This window comes from Kryptolebias marmoratus, linkage group LG7 (genome assembly GCF_001649575.2).
Source record: "Kryptolebias marmoratus isolate JLee-2015 linkage group LG7, ASM164957v2, whole genome shotgun sequence".
Lineage (NCBI taxonomy): Eukaryota > Metazoa > Chordata > Actinopteri > Cyprinodontiformes > Rivulidae > Kryptolebias > Kryptolebias marmoratus.
This window is the reverse complement of record NC_051436.1, coordinates 17,453,225-17,479,947: the sequence shown is the minus strand read 5'-3', so window position 1 is coordinate 17,479,947 and position 26,723 is coordinate 17,453,225. Positions and strand designations below refer to the sequence as shown.

At 37.1% G+C, this 26,723-nt stretch overlaps 4 protein-coding genes across 7 annotated transcripts; all 4 read left to right on the top strand.

Annotated features, from left to right (window-relative positions):
* Positions 1-1,029: 1,029 nt before the first annotated feature.
* LOC108244253 lies at positions 1,030-3,149 on the top strand. 2 transcript variants are annotated; one of them, XR_005233373.1, is made up of 5 exons: positions 1,030-1,230; positions 1,331-2,005; positions 2,101-2,221; positions 2,655-2,698; positions 2,790-2,886. XR_005233373.1 is itself a non-coding variant. In XM_025009135.2 (5 exons), exons 1-5 carry the CDS (start codon positions 1,176-1,178, stop codon positions 2,901-2,903), a joined length of 1,014 nt encoding a protein of 337 aa, XP_024864903.1. In that variant the 5' UTR covers positions 1,030-1,175; the 3' UTR covers positions 2,904-3,149. The 2 variants fall into 2 exon arrangements, 1 of the variants encoding a protein (XP_024864903.1); XM_025009135.2 differs by having other exon boundaries at positions 2,096-2,221; positions 2,790-3,149.
* A 4,104-nt stretch (positions 3,150-7,253) lies between these two features.
* On the top strand, positions 7,254-11,184 carry LOC108244252 (immunoglobulin kappa light chain-like). 2 transcript variants are annotated; one of them, XM_037976437.1, is made up of 6 exons: positions 7,254-7,819; positions 7,931-8,614; positions 8,713-8,838; positions 10,558-10,595; positions 10,866-10,952; positions 11,035-11,184. In XM_037976437.1, exons 1-5 carry the CDS (start codon positions 7,765-7,767, stop codon positions 10,929-10,931), a joined length of 969 nt encoding a protein of 322 aa, XP_037832365.1. In that variant the 5' UTR covers positions 7,254-7,764; the 3' UTR covers positions 10,932-10,952; positions 11,035-11,184. The 2 variants fall into 2 exon arrangements, with proteins under 2 accessions (XP_037832365.1, XP_017285754.1); XM_017430265.3 differs by having other exon boundaries at positions 10,866-11,184.
* Positions 11,185-13,463: 2,279 nt separating this feature from the next.
* Positions 13,464-15,513, top strand: LOC108244251. Its single transcript, XM_017430264.3, has 5 exons — positions 13,464-13,738; positions 13,849-14,550; positions 14,647-14,754; positions 14,841-14,881; positions 14,969-15,513. The coding sequence occupies exons 1-5, from the start codon at positions 13,582-13,584 to the stop codon at positions 15,086-15,088; spliced, it is 1,128 nt and encodes a 375-aa protein (XP_017285753.2). The 5' UTR covers positions 13,464-13,581; the 3' UTR covers positions 15,089-15,513.
* Positions 15,514-19,107: 3,594 nt separating this feature from the next.
* LOC108244248 (signal-regulatory protein beta-2-like) lies at positions 19,108-26,367 on the top strand. 2 transcript variants are annotated; one of them, XR_005233372.1, is made up of 6 exons: positions 19,108-19,394; positions 19,505-20,206; positions 20,605-20,718; positions 20,804-20,841; positions 20,956-24,580; positions 24,682-24,818. XR_005233372.1 is itself a non-coding variant. In XM_017430260.3 (5 exons), exons 1-5 carry the CDS (start codon positions 24,328-24,330, stop codon positions 25,919-25,921), a joined length of 1,224 nt encoding a protein of 407 aa, XP_017285749.2. In that variant the 5' UTR covers positions 21,085-24,327; the 3' UTR covers positions 25,922-26,367. The 2 variants fall into 2 exon arrangements, 1 of the variants encoding a protein (XP_017285749.2); XM_017430260.3 differs by lacking the exons at positions 19,108-19,394; positions 19,505-20,206; positions 20,605-20,718; positions 20,804-20,841 and adding exons at positions 25,480-25,587; positions 25,674-25,714; positions 25,802-26,367 and having other exon boundaries at positions 21,085-24,580; positions 24,682-25,383.
* Positions 26,368-26,723: the final 356 nt, after the last annotated feature.

The following is a 26,723-nucleotide window of genomic DNA, read 5'->3' as shown; positions in this document are numbered from 1 at the left end:
AAGAGCTGCCATGTTGTATTTTTGGAACCAAAGTCTGCATACTAGTGATATGGTCCCGCCTACTTCCCCTCACACAACCATAGTGTCACATGAGTTTTCTTTGAGGCATGAAATAACTAACTAGTATTAGAAATATGTATTAGAAAAATGAATATTTGGATGTGCAGCATCAATGTATGAACTATGGGAATCAACCAGTCAACAGCTGAAGAAATATATCTTGGTTTTATTTTCATTTTACCAAGAGCAGTGTCCCATACATTTCTGTGATTGGGCAGGGCTTAGAAACTTGTACTGGGACCGTGTTAGCCATTTAGTTCCTTTTCCAGCTTCAACTTCTGGGATCCTGTTCCTGCTTTAACGCATGTCAATGGTTCACTCTAAGAAGATGCTCCTGTGATCCTCAGCAGTTTCTTTTCCTTAAAATGTACCTGTTGAAATCTGACCTAAAACTTCTCATGATTACATATTTGTTTTGTGGTTCAGCATGTATTTTAGCAAAATAACACATGATGTCAATGTAGTCAATAATTTATTATTGGTAAAAAGATTCAAACAACATAAAGCAATACAGCACAGCAGATTAATTCTCATTCATCCATTCTTTTATCCACTTGTTCCTGTTTTGGGTTGTAAGAAACTGGTGCCTATTTCTTGAGGTGAATAGGCAAAAGGCAAGGGACACACTGGACAGGTCATCAGTCCGTCACAGAACCACAGGGAGGCAAACAATACAGATAACCATTCATGCTGCCTATATATACCTAACATGCGTGTTTTAGTCTAAAGGAGAAAACCATATGCTACGTTGACAAACACTGCAGAACTTAAAGCTCTATTCCAATTTTTTTTTTTTTCTCTTGCTGAAATTCTTTTTTTTTTCTTTTTGTTTTACATGGTTGTTCACATTATAATTTAAACGTGACCGTCATCAGACTACAGTGTGAACAGTCTACAACCCTGAAGGGACCCACATGTGTAGAAGAAGACATGGCGTCACACTAGCACACTGTATTTATGAAAGTAAGTCTATTCAGATGTAGAGTTGCACCTACTGCATGCAGAGGAATGATACACTCAGTTGTGTCTTAGTGCCCAATCAAACTCTGATCTGGTCTCTCAAAAGTGGAGCACTTAAAGAGATAGTATCAGTGAAGCACAGGCACTGAAACAAAATGACTCCTCTGATAATTGCTGGTTATATGGCATGTCTGCTTATAGAAACAGTGGGTAAGCTTCTTCTTCTTTGCAATTTTTTTGCTCGCTTCGCAATACATTTTATTATTTTTAATATATTTATTTGTTTTCTTGATTTTGTTTTTCTCTTCAGCTGGTTTGGCAGCTCTGACACAACCATCATTTTTCCATTTTAAAATGGTTAATGTTGGCCAGAATGTGACTTTAAAATGTTTCAGCCAGGGCAGTTCTGGAATGATCTTTTACTGGTATAAACAAACTCAGGGGCAAAAACCACAGGTAGTGTCTGAATTCTTGAAGCATGCAAGCACTGTCTCCTTGAAAGACGAATTTAGGAATGATCCGCGATTTGACCTGGAATACGGGGGTGGTAAATATCACTTGAAGATCTCAAATGCGCAATTGTCAGACTCAGCTAATTACTTCTGTGTAAGAGGTCAGTCATTCAAGTATGAATTTTTGGAGGGTGCTGTTGTTCATGTGAAAGGATCAGGTTTGAACATCCAAACTGTTGTCCATCGATCAGGAGATTCTGTGACTCTGAGCTGCACAGTACAAACTGGGAGCTGTGATGGTGAACACAGTGTTTACTGGTTCAAAGGCTCTGACGAATCTCATTCAGGACTCATTTATACTCATGGAGGCAGTAATGATGAATGTAAAATGAAACCAAACACACAAACACACACCTGTCTCTACAACCTGCCATTGAAGAACGTGAATGAGTCTCATGCTGGAACCTATTACTGTGCTGTTGCTTCATGTGGACAAATACTGTTTGGAAACAGAACCACATTGGACTTTGAAGGTAACAAAGATCCTCCAGACTGATCCCCCAATTGTTCAAAAAGTGGTGGATACTTTCTACTCTCATCCTAAAACATTCTGCTTTCTGCAGAAAAGGTGGACTCTCCTGTCCTGGTCTATGTCTTGAGTGGAGCTTTGGCATTCACCATCACCCTACTGGTTTTCCTGGCTTGCATAACGTATAAACTGTACAAGACAACCAGCTGCAAATGTAAAGGTAGGTTGGCTTTCATCTTGTGTCATGCATGTTTAACCTGCGAGGTAGCAAAAAGTAAACAAATTACCCTTAGCCATTGAACACATCGAATCAATTTACAGACTTTAAACTGTTTCAACATTGCTTTTTTATTTACTCTATTCAACTAAGTGTCCAGAAAATGTGCATGAAGAAAAGATTGAGGTGTCTTATAAATAAATCAGATCTTGTGGAAATGCAGCTTCAGCTTTATTCTTTTACAATAAACATCAGTTATAGGTTCATGCAGTTTTCACAGTTCTTCTCAAACTTGGATTAATTCTGATATAAATCAGTGTTAATGCTCAACATCTGTAGTCTTCTTTACATTTAACTAACAGATAATTCACTGATTACATCTGGTTGAAAGGATCCAATAAACCAAAGAGTTTTTGTTTGATTTTTACTTGAACAGACCCACCTGAGAGATCTTCAGTTGACTCAGCTCCGAGTGCAGAAGTGAGTATTTTCAATATGAATTTACTGTTATGTAGACCTGATTAAATTGTCATGAGACATAATCTGTCACTAATTTATTTTCTTTTGTAAGGAGGCTGTAAAAGATGCAGCTGGTCTCCATTATGCTGCTTTGAGTGAGAACCTCAGAGAACCAGGAAGTCAGAGGAACAGCAGCTGTGACTGTGTGTACTCTACTGTAAAGTAGTAAAGCTGAATTTGTTTCATTTAGTCAAGTCTCACCACATAAAGCACTGATAATTATTTCAGTTACTGAATGTAATATTTTGCAATGAAACAAAATTAAACACATCAGCTGCAATTATGCTTTTTTCTTTCAAAGTATTCAAAATTATAAAAGTTGACATTTCCATTTTTGCTGTATATTATGTACAATGTACAAATATTTGACTTATGGTCCATCTCATGTTACAAATGTGTGATGAATAAAAATTCAAACAAAATATTTTTATTTTTCTCTGATTTGTAATTTAATAGATTTTTATAGTGTTATCCATTTTTATTGTTTGATCTGATTGCATGTCTCTTTCTGTGTTTTCATTCCTTACTTTTAATTCACTTATGTTTAATTGTAGTTTTTTCTTACGTGAGCCATGTTTTAGTGTCAATTCTGTACATCACTTTGGTCTGCTATAGTGTTTTAAAATACTTTACAAACTAGAAGCACTCAGAGAGTGCAAACCTTCTCCAAGGCCACAGTGTGATTAAAAACATTGTGCAATCTGGATCACCACCAAAATTTAATCACCATGTTTGAGTTTTTGAGTAATCTTGTCAGACAGACAGAAAACCAGACAGACAGATGCTTACGAAAACATAACCTTCTTGGCAGAGGTAATAAAGTTGGACTGGAACAATAAAATGAGTACAATGTACATGTGACACATGTAAACCTGTTCTCTTTGAGCTGATTAGATCTGCTGGTTTTCAAAGATTATTATTTTTTTTACTGTAGGCTAAATGTATTGAAGGTGTCTGATTATCTGACAGTTTATTTTATTTTTTTTTCAAACTTCAGTCACAAACCAAATCAGGACCCTCGATATTGTTTTCAACAGGAAGTCTCTGCAGCATTTTCATTCACTGCAGCCACAAAGTGCGACTCTGATGCCAACAATATTTTAAATACGAAGATAATACTGTATGTCAATACCTACTCAGGTCAAATTAGGAAAATAAATATGTTTTTAATGTTGAGTTGTTTAAAAATTAGAAATATTGTCCAGTAACTTTAGATTTGACAATGTATCGGAGTGCTGGGTAACTTAAATAAATTGATTAATGAATCTGACACAACTTTACACAGCAAAACTAAGTGATGTATTATTAGTGAGTGCAAACAGATGTGCCAGAGGCAAAGGTTAACAAGCACATAATAAACTTTATATTTCATCTTTTTTCTGTGGTTGAGCAAACTGCTTTCAAATGACTTAATTAAAATAAATGCTCAGTGCAATGTCTTTTTGAAACCCACACTCTGGTCCAGATTAGAGGAAGCTGCACCTCAATAAAGTCAGCTTAGTTGTCACCACTGAAGATTTTTGGACACTGCATCAGCAAATAGGGGCCACAACTCACAAACATTCAAAAATAAATCTGCTGCATTTAATTGCTAGCAATTAAAAGTGTCTCATCCCTTTGATATATTTAGTGGGCATGCTTGATAATATTTAATTTATCAGTTTAGAATTAAGCCTGCATGTCACTGAGCTGCAACTAATGTCACTAACTGGACACAAAATTGTGAGAAAATATGCAAAAGCTTCTTCTTAGTGAAAATTTTATTATGTCTTGGAGAAATGCCATTTTTGATATCTAAAATGTTAATGTTGGAAAAGAGTGTATTTTGATTATATATTGAAACAGCCTGACATACGATGTTGCAGCTTGAGCAAGCAAACAGACAGACATGAAAGACCCGAGCATACAGGACATATAGTTTGCTCAGATTAAAAAGCACAAACACATCAGTTTCATCAAGCACTTATAACTTGATATCTCATCTAAGTCTGAAGAGAATATGTGCTGTAATTGTGACTGTTAAAGTGAATTAAATGACTGGAATCATACAAAATGTAGCACAACCTAAAGAAACAATTTTAAACATTTGCTTTATTTTACTATTGTTTGTTTTCTATTTTATGATGATAGGTGGGGCTTGGCCTCCCCTGATCACGTGTCTCTGTCAGAGGTGAACCTATCATCCAGTCAAGTCAACTTTAAAGTGTTGTTCCATCCAATAGTTATAAGGTTTGTACTTGATTAGTTGTGACATCAGTGACACAACAAAATTATGAAGAAAGGGACAAAAGTCTTCATCTTGGTTCATGGCTAGCCAATTGAGTGCCACCTTTTTATATTGTTCAGGCTTATAAAACGACTCTTTCTCAAAAATGACACACCAGTGTGAAAGAATGCTACATTAGCTAATATTAAACCCCTACATTAGCATAATACTATTTGTTTAGATTGTCATCATTTTGAGCAAGTATGCTCGTCTCCTTTTCTGTGGCGATGTCCTCCTTTCCATTTGTCTTTCTTTTAAAATTAAAAATAGTTAGAACCACTGCTGGCAAATGGTCCTGTTTTTTTGGCGTGAAGCCAGTCCACAACAGTAATGAGGGTGGGAGCTCACGGTGGTTTCTCTTCGATGTTTTCCAAACAGTTCTGATAGTAATTCCCACATCGGAGTTTATGGATCCAAATCTGAGGAAGGTTTTTATCTTTTGGGAATGGCAGTTTAAAAAAAAAAGGGCTGGAAAAATGACACCCTATGCCTTTTTTCATTCCTATTGCAAGGTTTATACCAAAAACATATAATATATATCATTACCGCCACCCATCACAATAGATATCGGGATATGATTTTTATACCATATTGCACATCCCTAGCTCCTGCTAGGGATCTTCCAGTTACAAGAGAAACGTAACTGAAGATGACCGACAAAATGTGTTTGCTACGCATCAAAGCAATCCAGGATGGAATTCAGAAGCACTTTGGTGGCTTGATGGAAGACCTCAAAATGATTGCTGCAGCAATCCTTCTGCCACAACCCAAGATGACCTAAACTGAAAGAACTGATGTTATTAAAAGAGGCAGGATTTTATCATTAAATAATGGGTTTTGGTGCGAAATGTGCTTACCAACCCCAAAACAAAATCAAAAGACCTTGTGAAGATGCTGCTGAAGCTGGTCAGAGCCATTATCCACAGAGAAACATGTCCTGAATCAACATGAGCTGAAAGGTCACTCAGTTTAAATGTTGCTACCAGAAGCTGATCATTGTTTCTTCTGCGGTCTGCAGCTGACACATTTGATCTCTGTGTTTTTTAAGGGTGGGTCACAAACATAAGTACAAAGCTCTGCTCTCTTTGTTTCTATGTCTGTGCGGTTTCAGTCAGGAAGTTCTCACTGTGATATTTTCTTTTTGTGTACCCAGTATGTTTAAAATAAGGCACTCTCTAATGTTATGGAATGAATAAAACACAACACTGTGAATTATTTGGAAATTTATTGTCAAGTCAGATCCTTTCAACCTGATGAAACATCCTAAAATAAAAGTCTGTGTGTTTTTATTAGCTTTTGTCTGATTTTGATAAACAGCTATTGAAAACAGGATATAAAGCCCTTCAGTCATTTCGTATATAAGTGACAACAAACCAATTTGGAAACAATTTTGAGAAAAAAGCAAAACGAAACAAACAAACATCCAAAATAAAGTTAATACTAAAAAGAAGAAGGAGAAGAAGAGAACACACACAGACACTCACACAATAAGTCCGTTAGTGTAACTATGACAGAAAGATTCATCCAATCAACTGGTAAGGTTAATTTTTAAAATGTCTTTGTCTAAAATGCTTCTTTGAAACACTTTCCAGTATCAGATCACCTGCTGCATTAGGTATACTCCATCCATCCATCCATCCATCCATCCATCCATCCATCCATCCATCCATCCATATTTGTGGTCAGGTCAAGGAGGAAAACCTAGACATCCCTTTCCCCAGTGTCATGATCCATCACGTCCTAGATGATCCTAAGATGTTCCCAGGCCAGAGAGGTTACATAAACCCTCTACTGAGGTCTTGGTCTGTCCAAGGAGGCAGAAAACTAAAGACAGAGTGGGGATATACAACAAGACATTTTCTCCAACATGGTAGGCTTCTTTTCTATGTCAATCTACTTAGATTGCCCACAATTGGATCTTATTTAACTAATGGTTGGTGCTTTAAAGCAAAAGGGGTGAATATATATGCATACATCACCCTATTGTCTTTGTTAATTTGGAGTTTAGAGTTATTACTGACAAATTAAATGAAAAATAAATCCAAAAATTAAATTAAAAATCCAACCCAGTTTGGGGGTGCAAGAAGTGTCCATCCGTCTGATTATTTTTTTACATTAACTGCCTTCTTAAGAGACAACTTTGACCCACAGGAGTGAGAAAAAAGGAGACGATTCCCAGATTCCCAGTACACGCACCATCCTTACCATGACTGCACTTTGAGATTCTGTTCATGAGCACCACAAACAAGGGGCAGCCCTGGTGGAGTCCAACACACAGCAGGAACAAGATCGACTTGCTGCCAAGAATGCAACACTCTTGCTTTGATATACTGACCTCCTAATATGGAATTGATTACTGGTTGTTAAAGCAGACATTTATTAATGACAGAGACATTATTGCAAACCGCCATTGTTTTCTGAGGAATTTTGCCTAAAATGCTTCTGGCATATTCGTTAAAAATGACTAATCTTTTGTTTTGCATAGCTAGAATTACTCGACTGACCAAGAAAGAACAAAAATAATCTATTCTGTGTCTTCCAACTACTAAAGGTTCTCCATTTATTTGTGCTTTTTAGGTGTGAGGAGTCTTTAAGAACCACAGGTAGTTCTGCCCATGTGAGTCTTCTTTCATATCAAAATGCTGCTGTAGGTGGCTGTGAACATGAGATCATATGTCTTTGTAGCCAATCAGCACAGTCCTGACTCTGAGGAGTTTCATAAGTTTCAAAATGCTTTTTCATTCAACATAATTTCAGCAAGATGGCACTTTCGAGGATTCTTTTCTATCTGATATGTGCGCTTGTATGGAACAAAGGTGAGTAATGTTTTATAGCAATTTAAAAATATGTGCATAATGTACATGTTTATAATCTTGTAAGGAATTTTTTTTTTAGAAATCTAAAAATATTTCCATATTTCTTTTCAGCTTTGGTGAATGCATTTGTGCGTGATAAGAGAAGCTTTTTATCAGCTGATGTTGGTGGTAACTTGACTCTGAAATGTTTTTATGAAATCGAAGCTTCAGTCTATTACTGGTATAAACAAGCTCTGGGACAGACGCTACAGTTGATCTCTTTGAGCAATAAATTTCAAAAGAGTGGAGCATTTTATGATGAGTTTAAGGACGAGACACGTTTCAAACTGGAAACTGATGCTGGGACGAGTCAGCTAAAAATCTTTGACTTACAAGTTTCAGACACAGGAACTTATTTCTGTGCAAGCAGTTTTTCATTTCTACTTAAATTTGGAGAGGGGACCACAGTCAGTGTGAAGCATTCAGGTTTAAAAAACAAAGCTTTGGTCCATCAGTCAGCATCTGAGACCATCCATCCAGGAGGTTCTGTGACTCTGAACTGTACAGTACAAACTGGGAGCTGTGATGGAGAACACAGTGTTTACTGGTTCAGAAACTCTGAAGAATCTCATCCAGGACTCATTTATGGAGGTAGGAATGATCAGTGTGAGAAGAACTCCAACACAAGAACACACACCTGTGTGTATAACCTTTCCATGAAGAACCTGGATGAGTCTCTTGCTGGGACTTATTACTGTGCTGTTGTGTTACATGGACAAATTCTGTTTGGAAACGGGACCAAGCTGGAGTTGAAAAGTGAGTGGTTTTATTTGATAAATTTTGGCTTTTTAATCCAACTTTGTATAAAAACAAAACAAAGCTTAAAGCTTCATTTCTCATGTCTGAATTTACAGGTCAGGTGGTCTCTCAGATCTTGGTCTATTTCTTGATTGGAGCTTTGATTTTCTTCTCCATTGTGAGTATTTTACTGGTCTTCAAACTGTACAAGATGCAGAAGAGAAACAGCTGCCAAACTTCAGGTAAAGCAAAATGACACTGTTTTATACACAGGTGTAGTCAGAAGCTCCCATCCACTCATCATGGCCGTGAATGTCATATTAATTTTAGTCCTTTATCATTTTTTTTAACCTTTCATTTCCAGGGTGGGATGATTTTACAACATTAATGATTTTTTAAAACAAGATTTAAGTGCAGACATTTGAATTTATTGAGGACTTTCTTTAGTCAACAAAAGGTCAGAAATATGCATACATGCTCAAATAGATGCACACATTCGTATATATTTTTTAATAAGTAGAGCTGAATGTTATAAATGAAAAGACCAAGATTTATCAACGTCTCCTTAGTGATCACATTTTACTGCAGCTGGCAGTTTCTCCTTGCAAGCAAAAAAAAAAAATTGACACCACTCTGACCAACACCAATACTCCTTATTGTTCATTAGAACAATTCCTTGTTGCTCGTTAGAACGATAAGGAAGGTTCAAGGAACTCAGTAAAAACTAAATGGGAGAATTTTGGATACACACATGTTGTGAAAATCTTTCAGAGCCATTTCTAAACAATTTTTAAAATTCTAAGATCGTCTGTTAAGATTATTTTGCCATATTTTCCGCACTATTGGGCGCACTGGATTATAAGGCGCATTGTCAATGAATGGTCCATTTTCAAACTTTTACCATATGTAAGGCGCACCGGACTATAAGGCACATTTAGCGAAACAAAACAGCCCCGTCTTTTTGGAGAACACTGCACCGACATAAAGGCCCCCACATACTTGGGCGTATTTCCTTCCGCAGCGGTCTGCACGTACTCAAGGCAGAGTCAATGTGGACTCGAAGCGTACGTCTGGCAGACACGTCCACTCAAAGATCAATTTCTGTGGCCGCATACTCGTATTCAGTGTCGCACAATAAACTGCCTGTGAGAAGCGGTGTCCACATCGAACTGTTTTGTGTGTGACACCAACCGCTCTCAGTTGAAAATGGGCACCAGCGCGCAGCGTGACTGCTGCTCTCTGTGCAGCGCTGACAGGTGTGTGGTGTGTGTGGTGGCATACCCTCACCTGTCTTCTGGAGAAAAGTTTATTGGTTAGAAAAGACAAAGATGGATGTTTCAGCATGACAATGATCCTAAGCACACCCCAGAACTGGTTTCTGATTGGATAAAACAGACTAACAATGGGCTTCTGGAATGGCCTCTCAAAGCCCCGTCCTCCACCCAATTGAAAATGTGTGAACCATGACTATGCTTAAAAGTTGAGTCCATGCCAGAAAACCAACTAATTTAAAAAAGAAAAAGAAAAACTTGACCAATTCTACCAAGAAGAGTGGCTGAATATCAACCAGAATTATACCAGAAGCCTGTTGATGATTACAGAAAATGTGTAAATGTGTGGTGCAGGTGCAGTTTGCTGAGGGACATCTAACCAAATATTGGTGGTAGTGTTTACATATATTTGTATGTATGTGCTGTATACAAAATCCTCAATAAATTCAAACTTGTGCAACTTATAAATTACAAATTTAATTATTTTATAAAACAGCTGAAGACATTTTCATTTAGTTTTTAGTTTTTATAACTGTATATCTATTTGTTGTCTTGTCTTTTTACAGTATTTTATGTAATTTTTCTTACCGTACTGCATATTATTTTACCACAGTTTATTTTATTGTGAAACACTTTGTGTTATTTTTTGTATGTGAAAGGTGCTAAACTTTACTTATCTTTTATAATCAGAGTTAAGGTTTTCAACTCACCCAACAACAAATGGAGAGGTAATTCTTACTAACTGTTAAATTTACTACATATAGTGTACTTACTGGTAAATGTATGAAAGAGGATTAGGGTCACGTTAAAAAAACCTTAAGAATTTTGACTTTTTTCTCAAAATTCTGACTTTAAACTCAGATTTCTGGAAAAAAGAAAATGTATGTCACTGTGGCACTAATCCTCTTTTGTATAACTGTGGTGTGTAGAGAAATCATCAATTTACCTCTTGATTTGTAAATTTTTAATTATGTGTCTGACTTTTTTTTTAATTACAGGGTTTCCAAGAAACAAACAGCCTCCATTATGCTGCTTTAAGTGTTCACCTGCCCAGAGAATCATGAAGACCAAGGAACAGGACCTGAGTGCGTTCTCTACTGTATGAAGCACTAAAACGGACAGGATTAGTTTGGCTCATTTACACCCTCTTTATTTGTCTCTCTTTAGACCAGACCACAGATGTTTATGTAACTGTTCAAGAGGTGAAGATGGAAGTGCTACATTTAACAATATTATCACATTTGTAAAAGTATTGAATTGTTTATTTCTAATGTGAACTATTGATGTACATGCCTAAAAAGTAAAATTATAGTTCTTATAAAACAGTGTGGTTGTTTCTTAAGCAGTTGTGTAACTTTGGTTTGCATGTGAAATGTGTGGTGATCTTCACTGGGCAACATTTAATGCATCAGTGACTTTAGGATCGTAACTAGAAAAGTATAAGAAAAATGTTACAAACATTATCAAAACATTTAAAAAACCCCAGAACCTTTTGCACACTGCATTAAGTTTATGGTGTAGACTTACTTTCCTGTACTCATAAAATATGTGGTATAGTGTCTGAAATATGAAAAAAAAGAAAGGAAAATCAAACTTTTAAAGACAAAGAAAGTCAAAATCGCCATAGGAAGGGTGTATTCCACAGAGCAGGTCCTTGTGCTGGTTGGATTATGACATAAAGTCATTATGACACAACTTTTCACACACACATTTTCACACTGTTTCACAAATAATCCTGATGGTTGAAGGTCATACAAACAGGTTACTATTACAACAATGTGGCCTGCCTACTCTGATGCTAGATTCAGTTTTGATTCAATAAAGTAAATCATTCAATCATGATTTCAACTTGAGATATTCTTTTTGTAGAGCAAATCTGTCCTGGCACACGTAGGCAGCCATCTTCTCTATTTGGTATGCCTGAAATGCCATGACTGGATACTTTAAAAGAAAAAGATTGCAATTAGGACTTAACAAACAAGATACAATATTTTTTTTCTCCCCTTGGTGGGATGTTGCCTAATCACCATATGAACAAAAAAACTGTTCAAATCAGGTGCATTTCTTATTAATTACTCTTTACATTGCAAAAATGACCTTAAGTATTAAAGCTTACAGAATTTTCTGAACCATTCATAGTCCATCATAGGCTAAGTAATTTTGTTTTTGTGATAAAGAAATAATTTTAAAAAAGTCAAAAAGGATTTTTGTCTCCACAGTTTGCTCTCAAGAGACCTCTTTAGGTTTAGTGCACTTATTGCTGCATTCCTTGAAGGAATACATACTGCCTACTGTCTTTTATGCAAGAGTCTTAAATTAAAATCATTTAATGATGATATGGGATAAAGTTATAGTTGTTTTGTCAAACCTTGCAAATAAGATTATGTACAATACTGAGAGATGTATTAGAATTCAGGGTTTGTTTAGGTTTAGGACGACTCTCATCAAATCTTAGCCTAATAGTTGTAAGATTGACAGTTACAGCAATTTTTGTGTTTGCTATAGCTGATAAGCTCTGGCGGCCATCTTGAATTGATTCCCAGAGTTATTCAGTTGTAGATGCACATTTAATAATTACTTTCTGAGAGTTTAATTTTAAACATCCACAGTTTCATGAAATATTTTGCTAACAGGCAGACAAATGAACACAAACACAAAAATATTGGTAATTACATGATTGCCCACCTTTTATGGTGATGGGCTGTAGTAACAAGATTCCATGCATAACTGATGTTCCAGACAATAGCAGAGGAAAAAGTGGGATTCTGCATTCTTTGATTTGAAATACACTCTATGAATTCTATGACTAGAAAAAATGACAAAAAAGTCTACAAAGTCCAAATTAGATTGTGAGTGAACAAAATAATAATAATATATATATATATATATATATATATGTGTGTGTGTGTGTGTGTGTGTATATGTATAGTGTAGTCTCTATTGGAAGATAAGAGGGAATGCAAGGTTATTGGTAGCAATAATGGCAAATGTAAACATAGAGAGTAAAGCAGAGTGAAGGAAAAATAAATTTTGATTATAACGTTGCATTTGTATAAGTAGAAAAGGAACTGAAAAAGATTAGTCTTAGTGTCTGCTGGTGCAACCAATACAGAGGTGTCAGAAGGCCGGCCTCAGCATGTCCAAAACCCCACTTCACAAGGTCTCAAGCCGGCTCTGCACCAAGGTCTCATACCTAGACCCTCTCACTGCTGTCGAGAGGGTCCAGGAGGATACTAATTTCATCCACCACCACCGAATACCACAAGTTTGTACGGTTTTATTAAGGCGAGCTAAAGAATATAGCAACACTAAATAATATAAAATTACTTTTCAGTTGAAATGAAGGATTAAAATATTATTTTCTAAACTGATAGCTTCATTGAGCTAAATCTCTTACAGCAGTGTTCTGAGAAGAACAAAAGTTGTCTGTCAATAAAAATGTGACTCCTAAGTTATATGATGCCTCAGTCAAAATGCAATTCATACATTTTTAAAATCAGATATTATGTTTTCTTTGCTGAATGATGTTTGATAAAATTCTACCTTGTTTTTTAAACTGCACAAAAAATATAAATTGGTATGCCATGGGTTATAAATAATAGACAAGTAAACAATTTCACTGTTCTTCATGTTCCTTTAACTGAGCTAACCTTCTCAAAAGCAAAAGTTGACACCACAAGTAGCTGTGAAACATGGTTGTTTCCTAAATAGGACATGTTATGTCATTTCATTCTGACCAATGAAATGCAGTGTTCCTTCACAAAAAAGGAAGACAAAAAGAAGCTTCTTTCCATTCAGCTCAATAATCCGAACACAATGGCATCTGCACAGTTTGTCTTCTGTCTGGCGTGTTTGATTTTAGGGACAATGGGTGAGATGTGTTTTGGTTTTTAGTATAATTTTTAATAGTAATTTAAAGTATTGTTTTGTGTATGGCCATACTGAATTTTGCCACAATGTATTGATTGTGCTTTTTTTCAGTTCAGGAGTTTAATCTGACATCTGCCTCATCTGTTCATCAGGACAGCAGGTTTATATCAGCTCATGTTGGTGACAAAGTGAATTTACATTGTTTCTATGAAGGTGATGACTCAGCATGGATCTGCTGGTACAAGCAAACTCTGGGACAGAGACCAAAGCTAATCGCTAGTGTCTTTGTGTATAGTACACGTACTATTTTTTACGATGAATTCAAGAACAATCCACGATTCAGTCTGGCAAGAGAAAACCAGAGAAGTCAACTGACAATTTCAGATCTGAAAGTTTCAGACTCAGCTACCTACTACTGTGTATTAAACTATGCACAAGTTGTGACTTTTGCTGAAGGTACGGCAGTCAGTGTTACAGATTCAAGTTCTAACATCCAGGCTTTGGTCCATCAGACAGCGTCTGGCACCATCCATCCAGGAGGTTCTGTGACTCTGAACTGTACAGTACAAACTGGGAGCTGTGATGGAGAACACAGTGTTTACTGGTTCAGAAACTCTGAAGATTCTCATCCAGGACTCATTTACAGTCATGGAGGCAGAAATGATCAGTGTGAGAGAAACTCCAACGCACACACCTGTGTGTTCAACCTGCCAATGAAGAACCTGAATGTGTCTCATGCTGGAACCTACTACTGCGCTCTCGTCTCATGCGGACAAATTCTGTTTGGAAATGGGACCAAACTGGACTTAAACTGTGAGTAACGGCTGGAGGTTGAAAGATACTTTCAATCTTAACATGTCAAATCAGAAAAATTACAGAAAAATAATTTCTGCCATGTGCTCTTTGCAGATGAAGATATTTATTTTTGGGGTGGATCCTTTGCATTTATCTTCATCCTGACTGTTTTACTGGCTGTCTCTGTGTGTCTGATGATAAAAAACAGTTCTAAATCTCCAGGTAGCTGGCACTTTTTCAGTTTTTAAGTCTTTGTTCACAAAGTTTTGTTCTTAATAAAACATCATTTTTTGTTGTTTGACAAACAGATTTTCAAGGATTCTCAAGTTTACCAACAGCAGATATAAAGGTAAATTTTCAAAGTTTCAATTACCTACACAAAAATAATTCACTTTATAATCACAGTTTTTCATTAAATTAAAAACTTTCTTTCCAGGGTTACCGACATGCAGAAAACCTTTATTGTGCTGCTTCAGGTGTGCTGACCAACAGATCATTAAGACAGAAGGATCCCACCTGGAGTGAATGTGTGTACTACTGCAAGAAGAAAAAATGAACTTATTTAGGTTTTAAAGGGATGAAAACAGGTTTTTGTTGTCTAATCTCAAGCATCATTTATGAGTGAGAGAAGTATTTAAATGATGAGTGAAAACAGTACTTTAAATTTCTTACGACTCCAAAAAATAGGTATTTACTTTTACCTTGTTCAACAACAAAACTTGAAAGTATATGCACTTTTAAATAGAATATAAGATGTTTTGTTTGTTTATGAAGTAATTTTTAATTATTAAACCATTGCTGCAGCTTTGTGTTTTTATATAAGTTAGCTGAATCAATGCAAAACATGTCGTTCATCTTGGAACTTTGAGAATTAAGACTATCTCCTGCTTTTTATTTAAATCCTAGTCCCAACAATATCATTTACTGTTTTTGTGAATATGAGTTTGTCATTTTAAATCAATAAATATTGTTTATGTTCATGTTACTGAGTTATAGTACCAAATTAAAATATCAGAAGACAGTTTTTAAGTAAAAAATCTGAAAGACAAGTGAGAATGTGTGTGCGTGTGTGTGTGGGGTGGGGTGGGAGGGTTGCATGTGTGTGTGTGTGTGTGTGGGTGGATGTATATGTTCTTTTTAAAAACTTCACGCGTTATGACTTTCTACAATTTTACAGTGACAATAGTTTATCAATTCAAACTTTCTAAATGTTTTCTCCATCCATCTATTGGAGGTTGGGAGAAGCTCAAACATCCTTTTCATCTCCTCAGTGTCAATCTCCACCTTCTCTTTGGGGATCCAGAGGGTACATTATCATGTGTATGTTTTCTAATTATAATTTCTAAAACACTATCTAGGTCTCTTCTAACAGCCCCAGCACCTTTGATCACAAATACCTTTTATCGGGTATTTAATTCATTTCAGTTTATTTTTTATAGCAGCATTTCACAACAAAAGTCACCTCTGGGCACTGTACAAATAATAAGTCTAAATCATAAATGCAGTTCAAAGCAGAGCCAGATTAAAATTCCTTTATAGTCAATTCAGTCAAATTAAAATGCAATATAATCACATCCACAACATTAGGTAGACTAAGAACACCATAGCAACTGTCACCATGGTGGTGGGTAGCATCATGCTGTGGTTCTAGTGCACTGCACAAAATGAATGGAATAAAGGAGGACTACCTTAAAATTCTTCAACCTAAACTTGAATCAACAGCTAGACAGCTGATACTTGGACACCAATATGTTTCAACATAACAATGATCTTCAACACACATCAGAACTGGTTTCTGGATAAAACAGACTAACAATAAGCCTCTGTAATGGCCTCTTAAAGCAGCGTCCTCAAGTCAATTGAAAATATGTGAACTATGACTATGCTTAAAACTTGAGTCCATACCAGAAAATCAACTAATTCTACCAAGAAGAGTGGTCAAATATCAGCCAGCCTGTTGATGATTACAGAAAATGTGTGGTGCAGGTGCAACTTGCTAAGGGACATTTAACCAAATATTAGTGGTGGTGTTTACTTATATTTGTGCTTTATATTTTGACCCTATGTGGATTAGAAAAAATCCTCAATAATTTCAAACTAACAATTTTCACTTCGGTTCCACCATCCTGATCAAGCATGGGTGGGAGACAGTGGAAAGAAACCTCCAGCAGAACCAGGATGGACAGCTATCTATTTCAACTGGCTGGGGATTGAGAGGACAAGAATGAGACAGAAATACAAGGTTTAGTTTCCATTTGAAGATAAAAGATAACACATGGTTATTGGTAGAAATGATTGCAAATGTAATCATGGAGAGTAAAGCAGAGTGAAGAAAAAACAAATTTTGATTAAAACGTTGCATTTATATAAGTAGAAAAGTAATGGAAAAAGTTACGTCTCGGTCTCTGCTGATGCAACAGGTGCAGAGGTCTCAGCAGGATGTAGGAGTATTACATAACACTCCTATACAAGTTCTATTTAAACCAGACACCACTAAAACTAGTGGGCGATCACGTTATATTTAACAGCAGTCTAGTCTTACTGGAACATCAATAAGACTGTCAGGATTTGGGTATTTTGTGTTGTTGATTTTCTGTATTTGATTTTCATGTTTGTATTCTTGTGATTTTTGTGTAAAGTTTTTTTCTTATGTTTCTTTATAAATATGTTCTTGTATAGTTATGCTTCATTTGCTCTCTGTGCTCTGTGTGCCACTATTCACTCGCCCTCAACTCAGTAGTTTTCTAGTCAGCCTGCCATGCCACTTCACCTGTTTCCCATTAACTGTCTCCAGCTAGATTCTGTCTTCTACTTACCCTCAGCCCTTTATATTCAGTTACTTCCTTCATATCCTTACTGGTTCATTGTTTCTGTGATGTTGGTTTAATGCCACAGTCAGCTTTGTCTCATTGTGTCTACCCCCTTGTGCTCCTGTGATCAATTGTCAAGTAAGTCCTTTGTTTGCTGCCACATCTGCCTTTTTTGTTTATCTTTAAAAAAAAATCTGTTATTTTGAATCCTTTCAAGTCTACTTGCATTCTGGTTCCAACAATAAATAAACGTTACAGAATAAACCTGCCAGCAAAGAAACTCAGCAGGTAGATGACACTGTTTGAGTACCTGGCCAAAGAAGCGGATAAGACTTCACAGAAAGAAAGAGAGGAGAAGGGAAGGCTGTCTGCATTTCAGTGGAGTGGCATGCAGGTGAAGAATCCCAAGAAGAACACCCATGTCTGGCAATTGGACAATGAGCAGGAAAGGTGATCACCTTTCTGGGGAACATGTCTGGCTATTAAGCCTCTAGTCCCCAGACAGTGGGACTCTGATTGGGCTTGCTCTTCTTGATGTCTTCCCCTTTGTCATCAGTTCCCTCCCTGCTCTCCAGTTCCTGTACCTTCATGCTCTCTAGCCTGGCCCACCTGTGTCTCTTGTGCTGGCTGCAGCTTCTCCTATGTCTCCAGCGTCTTGCAGACGCAGACACCATTGAGGGCTAGCTCTGCATCAGCTAAAGCCTCTCCTGTGTCTCAAGTGCCAACTCCACAGGTTCCAGTCCTTGCTGCTGAGTCCTCTCCAGAGTCCCCAGTGTCAGCTTCAGTCTTGGAGCCCTGGAAGACTGGAAACCTCACCTGTAAGCCTCAGAGATTTCCCCCGCCAAACTCCTGGATATCTCAACTTGGATCCATAAACAGCTTTCCTCTGCTGCAAGTCCAGGTTTCTTGCAGCATAGGGATGGCCTCAGCATCTCCTAGACCCCACTCCTCAAGGTCTCCAGGGGGCACTGTGCCAAAGTCTTCCAGAGTTCCTTGCTCCCTAGTTGCCTCTGTCTCAGTGGGGGTCGGCTACAATGTCTCTCATCTGGCTGCTCCAGAGGGGGTCAAGGACAACAACACCCCTCACTTGGCCTCTGAGAGGGTCAGGGTTGATGCTGCCTCTCACTTTGTCTATGTAAGGATGGACACTCATGTCTCCAAGGGCTCCCAAGCCTGGCTCCATGTCTCTCTGGCTTTATGTTCCCAAGTGTTCTCAAGTCTGGCTCCATATTTCCAGGGTCATTGCCACCGCCTTCTGCTCCTGTGTCTGGGCCGCTGCCTTCTATTCCTGTCTGAGGCTCCAGAGTTCCCACCTCCAGGGTTCCACGCTCTTGAGCTTTTAGCATTCAACAGAATGTTGGTGTCGATGGTTCTTACTCCTGTGTTTCTTAGAGGATCCAGGAAGACGCCTCTCATTTCATGCACCACCTCCAAATAACACAGGTTGGTACAGTTTTATTAAGGAAAGCTAAATAATATAACAAATCTAATGATATACCAGTGATATTACTTTCCAGTTGAAAGAAAGATTTAAATATTTTTTTCAAAGTGATAGCTTCATTGAGCTAAATCTCTTACAGCAGTGTTCTGAGAAGAGCAAAAGTTGTCTGTCAATAAAAATGTGACTCCTAAGTTATATGATGCCTCAGTCAAAATGCAATTCATACATTTTTAAAATCAGATATTATGTTTTCTTTGCTGAATGATGTTTGATAAAATTCTACCTTGTTTTTTAAACTGCACAAAAAATATAAATTGGTATGCCATGGGTTATAAATAATAGACAAGTAAACAATTTCACTGTTCTTCATGTTCCTTTAACTGAGCTAACCTTCTCAAAAGCAAAAGTTGACACCACAAGTAGCTGTGAAACATGGTTGTTTCCTAAATAGGACATGTTATGTCATTTCATTCTGACCAATGAAATGCAGTGTTCCTTCACAAAAAAGGAAGACAAAAAGAAGCTTCTTTCCATTCAGCTCAATAATCCGAACACAATGGCATCTGCACAGTTTGTCTTCTGTCTGGCGTGTTTGATTTTAGGGACAATGGGTGAGATGTGTTTTGGTTTTTAGTATAATTTTTAATAGTAATTTAAAGTATTGTTTTGTGTATGGCCATACTGAATTTTGCCACAATGTATTGATTGTGCTTTTTTTCAGTTCAGGAGTTTAATCTGACATCTGCCTCATCTGTTCATCAGGACAGCAGGTTTATATCAGCTCATGTTGGTGACAAAGTGAATTTACATTGTTTCTATGAAGGTGATGACTCAGCATGGATCTGCTGGTACAAGCAAACTCTGGGACAGAGACCAAAGCTAATCGCTAGTGTCTTTGTGTATAGTACACGTACTATTTTTTACGATGAATTCAAGAACAATCCACGATTCAGTCTGGCAAGAGAAAACCAGAGAAGTCAACTGACAATTTCAGATCTGAAAGTTTCAGACTCAGCTACCTACTACTGTGTATTAAACTATGCACAAGTTGTGACTTTTGCTGAAGGTACGGCAGTCAGTGTTACAGATTCAAGTTCTAACATCCAGGCTTTGGTCCATCAGACAGCGTCTGGCACCATCCATCCAGGAGGTTCTGTGACTCTGAACTGTACAGTACAAACTGGGAGCTGTGATGGAGAACACAGTGTTTACTGGTTCAGAAACTCTGAAGATTCTCATCCAGGACTCATTTACAGTCATGGAGGCAGAAATGATCAGTGTGAGAGAAACTCCAACGCACACACCTGTGTGTTCAACCTGCCAATGAAGAACCTGAATGTGTCTCATGCTGGAACCTACTACTGCGCTCTCGTCTCATGCGGACACATAGTGTTTGGAAATGGGACCACCTTGGACTTCTCTTGTGAGTAAAAGTCTTAGTAAGTTTCCATTTGTGTTCCAGAAATGTAAATATAAATATAGATGGGTTCAAGATGGGCATGTGGGGGTGGATTACATCAGAAATAAACTGAGCTCCTTCTTGATTAGTAATGGACAGGTCAGGCAAAAGTCACCATGGACTATGATGGCTATCAAACAATGTGATCTGCAGTGAGAGTAGGGAGCAGGTGGAAGAGATCCTGGAGAAGTAGAGGATTGCTCTGTACAGAAGAAGCATGAAAGTCAGTAGAAGCATAAGAGAATGAGAGGAAGACAGGCGGAACAGTGAAGATGCAAGCAGTTGAGGTATTGATGATCCACCTTGGAGACTACTAAAGTAGGTAGCTGAAGGTTTCTTTATTAATGCTTTCATATCTGCAGGCAGGTTGGACCCCTTGGTATCTTTCATGGCTGGATCACTGACTACCATTCTGGTTCTTTCACTCATTTTCTCAGTGTACAAACTTACAAAAAAGCCTTGCTCCCAAGCCACAGGTACCATAACAAAAACTCTCTTAAATTTTGACTTCACTGAACATATTTTTTAAAAATAAAAACTGATGTCTGTGTTTGAAACCAGAGCCCAGTTTTCCTGCTATCACCACAGCTTCAACAGAGGTAAGATTTAAATCTACAGTCTAGAAAGAATTCATCTTTAGGTTAATTTTGAAACACCTTGACAAGTATGCTTGGATTTTTATTGTGAACTGTTCTTGCATGACTTGTTTTCAGGGTAACAACCAAGGCTTAGACAACCTCCATTATGCATCTATAGATGTAAGGGGGTCCATGAGATCAAAAAGCCAGAGGAAGAGCTCCAGGAATGACTGTGTTTATTCTGGTGTAAACCATGAGATGTAATCTTGCTTTATCATTTAGGATTGTTTTTATAAAGAGATAAATTTGTCAGTGAATTTTATGCAGTTAAGTTTGTTTTTTGTTTTTTTTTATCTACATACAAAACAAAAAGCAAAAAGCATTTCCTAAGGCTTAGATAAAGTTTGGTAATGAACACAGTTTTGACCTTTTATTGGTTTTATTCAGTTTGTTTTTACATTCTTTCTTGCATTTTGTTTCCTTAAAAAGCAATGTTTCTATATTTTTTGTGTTTTGTTTCATCCATATGAAAAACTTTTCTTTCTAATCTAACCCATACATTCAGAAACTGGTCTTCACTAAAATTGGACAAATACATGTAGAATCAGGACGTAGTGTGGATTTACATACAGGGTCTTCGAAAACATCGAATGCTTTTGGTGTAAAAAAGATTAAAAATGTGTCTTGCATGTGTGGGTTTTGTTAAGTATTTAGCTCAATTTTTGTAAAGAGTTTGAGACATGTTTGTGTTGGCTAATGTCAGTCAGCTGCAGCAGCCGTGTTGAATTGGTCTGACTCCAAAAAATAATAAGTTGTAAAGGTACATACACTGATTACTTTCTGAGTTTCATTAAGCTCTATTGGTTCACCAGATATTTAACAGTAAGACAGAGTTAACTCCAGTAATTAATGGTAATTTTTTATAAACAAATCTTGCTACAAAAGTTAATGCTTCAAGTACAAGTGAGAGATCAGTCTCAGCCATTACCACACCTATTATGAGCTCTATATTTGTAAAATTGATTGAATAATAGTAATTTTTCTAATTACTGAGGTTGTTTAGCTGAGGCAGCCATCTTTAACTGGATTGGCTCCAAAAGTTAATCAGTTGAAGTTGAAGTTAAATATTACTTCTGAGAGTTTGATTGAAATCCATCTACTGGTTCATGAAAATTTTTGAATTGACCTGTTTTCAGTATTTTTTTTTCTTAGCTATCAGTATGTTTTCAGCAAGCTTTTAATTCAGGTTCCTCAGATTCCTCTAAATAGTTCTGTATTCCTGGCAAATCTTTTAGACCTGTGTTCATCATATTTTGGAAGCAAATCCAAACTGAAAAAGTCATTCATGCATTATGAAAAGAGTAAAATTGTGGCTATTAGGCTGAGGAGACGAATGCTGGTAAACTGACCTTAAATTTATCCGGCTAAAATGTGTGGCACCAGCCAGTTCTATGAACAGGTCCTCCATATTAGGCAGAGCATGAAAGTACATTATCACATTTCTCTTTGGTTCACAAAGATCAGCACAAAGCCTCAAGTCTCCTTTGTGTGTTGTGCCATCACCATTTGCATGTGACTAGTTTAACTAACTTTGTCAGTGGGCAGTGTGCAAAATGTTACCTGTTGACAGGTTCTGGTTAAATAGATACAGAATTTCCAGAGTCTACAATTACCTCAAGGACCTGTGGGTTTCTTTGTGGTGTTTCGATGTTCATTTGACATGCAATTTTATCAAAAGTTGCAGCCATCAGTTTAACACTATTCAGATTGAGCCTCTTGTGCTCCTTTTCCCCCTCAAACAAGCATTTGCAGCATCTGCAGTCAGTGCAAGTGCAGACAGGACTGTACTCGTACCTGAGAGCAGTGTAACATTTTTAACTGCTGCTTCCACTTGTTATGTGATGGTTAAAGCTTTGTAAAGTGTGAGGTCTTCTTCTAGCAGTAACCTATGCTTAACAGCACTGAGATAAGTATTAGCAATGTGCTGATCTCTTAGTAGTTCACTTTTCATCACTCAAAAACCACATGATGCTGCTAATGTTCTTGAGAGAGGTGACATACTGGCTCACAGTATGTAACACTATCTGAATGTGTGTCTGCACACCAATACATTGACTTTGGGGATAAAATGTCTTTCATAGCCTCTTTAAATGTTGTACTTTGTTCTGGTTGTGTATAGAACAGAAGTTATCTTTCTGTACCTAAGCAGTATAGTAAAATGGTAGATCATCTTGCATCCAACCATGTGTCTCCTATAGCATTTATGACAAGCATGTATTATGTATTTGTGAAATATCTACCCTGTTGTAAATAGTAAAGAAGGCTCACCAGAATGATGCAGGAAAAGCAGTGGACTCAGCCCTGCAGCCCTCATCCTCTTCTTCTTTGTGTGGGTGAGGCTTTGTGTAGCAGAAAGACAGAAAGACTGTGTAGGGAAGAAGGAAAAAAGAAAAGAAGGAAAACAAGGAAAGCAAAAGTTTTGTATATGTCACCTGGAGACACAAAGTTAAAGGAATGCAGTGAACAGAGAGCCCCCAACACACTGGGCAGGCAGTGTTCATCCTCTTCACCAATCTTGTTGTGATGGTTGTAATAAAATAAGTGACAATGATTTAAACTGAGGAACTTTATTCCAGCAACTGTGGATACTCCATTACCTGTAATCTTTTCATCCTTTCTACAGGCTCTCTTCTGCAAATGCTATTGCAGTAGTGCCCTCTAGTGACAAAGAGCAAATGGTAAATGGTAAATGGTAAATGGCTTGCACTTATATAGCGCTTTATCTAGTCCAAGGACCCCAAAGCGCTGTACACTACAGCAACAACAGCAACGGAACAGAAACAAATACATTCATTGTGTAAAACCAGAAACACATCCAGATAATAAACGAATTGCAATAGTCCAGCCTAAAAGTGATAAATGCCTGGACCAGTTTTTCTGCATCATTTTGGAACAAGATGGTTCTAATTTTAGTAGTATTCTACCACCTCCTCCATTGTAATGTGGCCAGGGATGTCACTAAGCTGAATTCCACAACATGCATCGTATGCATTTGGAAATGTTTTCTGTTTAATAACTGTTCTGAATAATGGAGACGTTGATGCATGCATTGGTTGTAAGTGACCTTTACTTCCTGTTTTTCTGAAAATATAAATAACATGTCAGACTTATAACACATAAATCCGACATGCATTACACTAATGGCTGCGATGGTCTACTGAACTGCATACATTTCCCACACAGGACCCAGGGCTGCCCTTAGTGTCTGTTTGAATTGATCCTATGTTAAACTCCCCCTGTAACTGGTCCCTCAGAGTTAGTTCAGGAGGCCCAAGTACCTTTGGCAGGTCAGAGATCAGCAACTCATAACCTGACATTATGAGGTCACAGTTGAAAAAGCCTTTTATTTTAGCAACTTAATATAGACATCAGAACAAAAGCAAAACTAAAGCAAAACCTTGTGAAGAGGGATTTCTGTCATCTATCATCTACTTTGTGGAATTAAAAATGTCAACATTACAAAGGAATCTGATGATAATCACATGTAATTTATTTAGGACACAGCATGACGGAAATGCACATGATCAAGTTTTCAAAACAGGAGGCATTATGTCACTTCTACTTGGCCAATCAAACACTGTCTTGTCTATGAAGACTGAAAAATGGGTCGAGGTTATTTTCAGTCGCCGGGACAATGCGGACACAATGACATACATGCAGCTGATCTTCTGTCTGACATGTCTGTTCTTGGGAAACATAGGTGAGTATATGTGTTTGTAAGTGATTATCAGTTTTTTGCAGTGTTTTACCAAGTTTTCATGTGTTTACTGACTATATTTCCTTTGTCGCTCTTTAATACAGCTCAGCTAAACGACCTGAAATCCTACTCATCTGTTCGTCAGCCAAAGCCCTTTGTTTCTGTTAAAGCTGGAGACAGCTTGATTCTGCAGTATTTCTATGACGATATCGTTGATGCACGATATTACTGGTATAAAAAGAATGTGGAAAAGAAACTGAAGCTAATTTCCACCTTCTATAAGTTTGAAACAAAAGGAACTTTTCATAACAAATTCAATAATAATCCACGATTCATGCTGGATGCTGAGAAAGGTAAAAATCACCTGAAGATAACGGATGTGCACATTTCAGATTCAGCTACTTATTACTGTGCAAGCAGCTATCTATACAGGCTTGAGTTTGCAGAGGGCACTACAGTGAGTGTAGAGGGTTCAGATTTTCAGACTCAGCCTTTGGTCCATCAGTCAGCATCTGAGACCATCCATCCAGGAGGTTCTGTGACTCTGAACTGTACAGTACAAACTGGGAGCTGTGATGGAGAACACAGTGTTTACTGGTTCAGAAACTCTGAAGATTCTCATCCAGGACTCATTTACAGTCATGGAGGCAGAAATGATCAGTGTGAGAGAAACTCCAACGCACACACCTGTGTGTTCAACCTGCCAATGAAGAACCTGAATGTGTCTCATGCTGGAACCTACTACTGCGCTCTCGTCTCATGCGGACAAATTCTGTTTGGAAATGGGACCAAACTGGACTTAAACTGTGAGTAACGGCTGGAGGTTGAAAGATACTTTCAATCTTAACATGTCAAATCAGAAAAATTACAGAAAAATAATTTCTGCCATGTGCTCTTTGCAGATGAAGATATTTATTTTTGGGGTGGATCCTTTGCATTTATCTTCATCCTGACTGTTTTACTGGCTGTCTCTGTGTGTCTGATGATAAAAAACAGTTCTAAATCTCCAGGTAGCTGGCACTTTTTCAGTTTTTAAGTCTTTGTTCACAAAGTTTTGTTCTTAATAAAACATCATTTTTTGTTGTTTGACAAACAGATTTTCAAGGATTCTCAAGTTTACCAACAGCAGATATAAAGGTAAATTTTCAAAGTTTCAATTACCTACACAAAAATAATTCACTTTATAATCACAGTTTTTCATTAAATTAAAAACTTTCTTTCCAGGGTTACCGACATGCAGAAAACCTTTATTGTGCTGCTTCAGGTGTGCTGACCAACAGATCATTAAGACAGAAGGATCCCACCTGGAGTGAATGTGTGTACTACTGCAAGAAGAAAAAATGAACTTATTTAGGTTTTAAAGGGATGAAAACAGGTTTTTGTTGTCTAATCTCAAGCATCATTTATGAGTGAGAGAAGTATTTAAATGATGAGTGAAAACAGTACTTTAAATTTCTTACGACTCCAAAAAATAGGTATTTACTTTTACCTTGTTCAACAACAAAACTTGAAAGTATATGCACTTTTAAATAGAATATAAGATGTTTTGTTTGTTTATGAAGTAATTTTTAATTATTAAACCATTGCTGCAGCTTTGTGTTTTTATATAAGTTAGCTGAATCAATGCAAAACATGTCGTTCATCTTGGAACTTTGAGAATTAAGACTATCTCCTGCTTTTTATTTAAATCTTAGTCCCAACAATATCATTTACTGTTTTTGTGAATATGAGTTTGTCATTTTAAATCAATAAATATTGTTTATGTTCATGTTACTGTGTCATAGTATCAAATAAAAATATCAGTAGACAGTTTTTAGTGAGAAAATCTCTGTGTGTGTATGTGTGTGTGTGTGTGTGTGTGTGTGTGTGTGTGTGTGTGGGGGGGGGGGTATGTATATGTGCTTTATAAAAAAAACTCCCCGCCTCACGACTTTCTACAATTTTACAGTGACAATAATTTATCAATTTCAACTTTCAAAATGTTTTCTCCATCCATCTGTTGGAGGTTGAAGAGAAGCCCAAACATCCCTTTCATCTGAGATGAAATCAGACTTTGTACCTATCAACATTACTTCCTCTTCACTTTTTTCCAATCAACCACATTTGTTCGGTCCAAATGACAGTCCAATACCTTTGCTGTGTATTC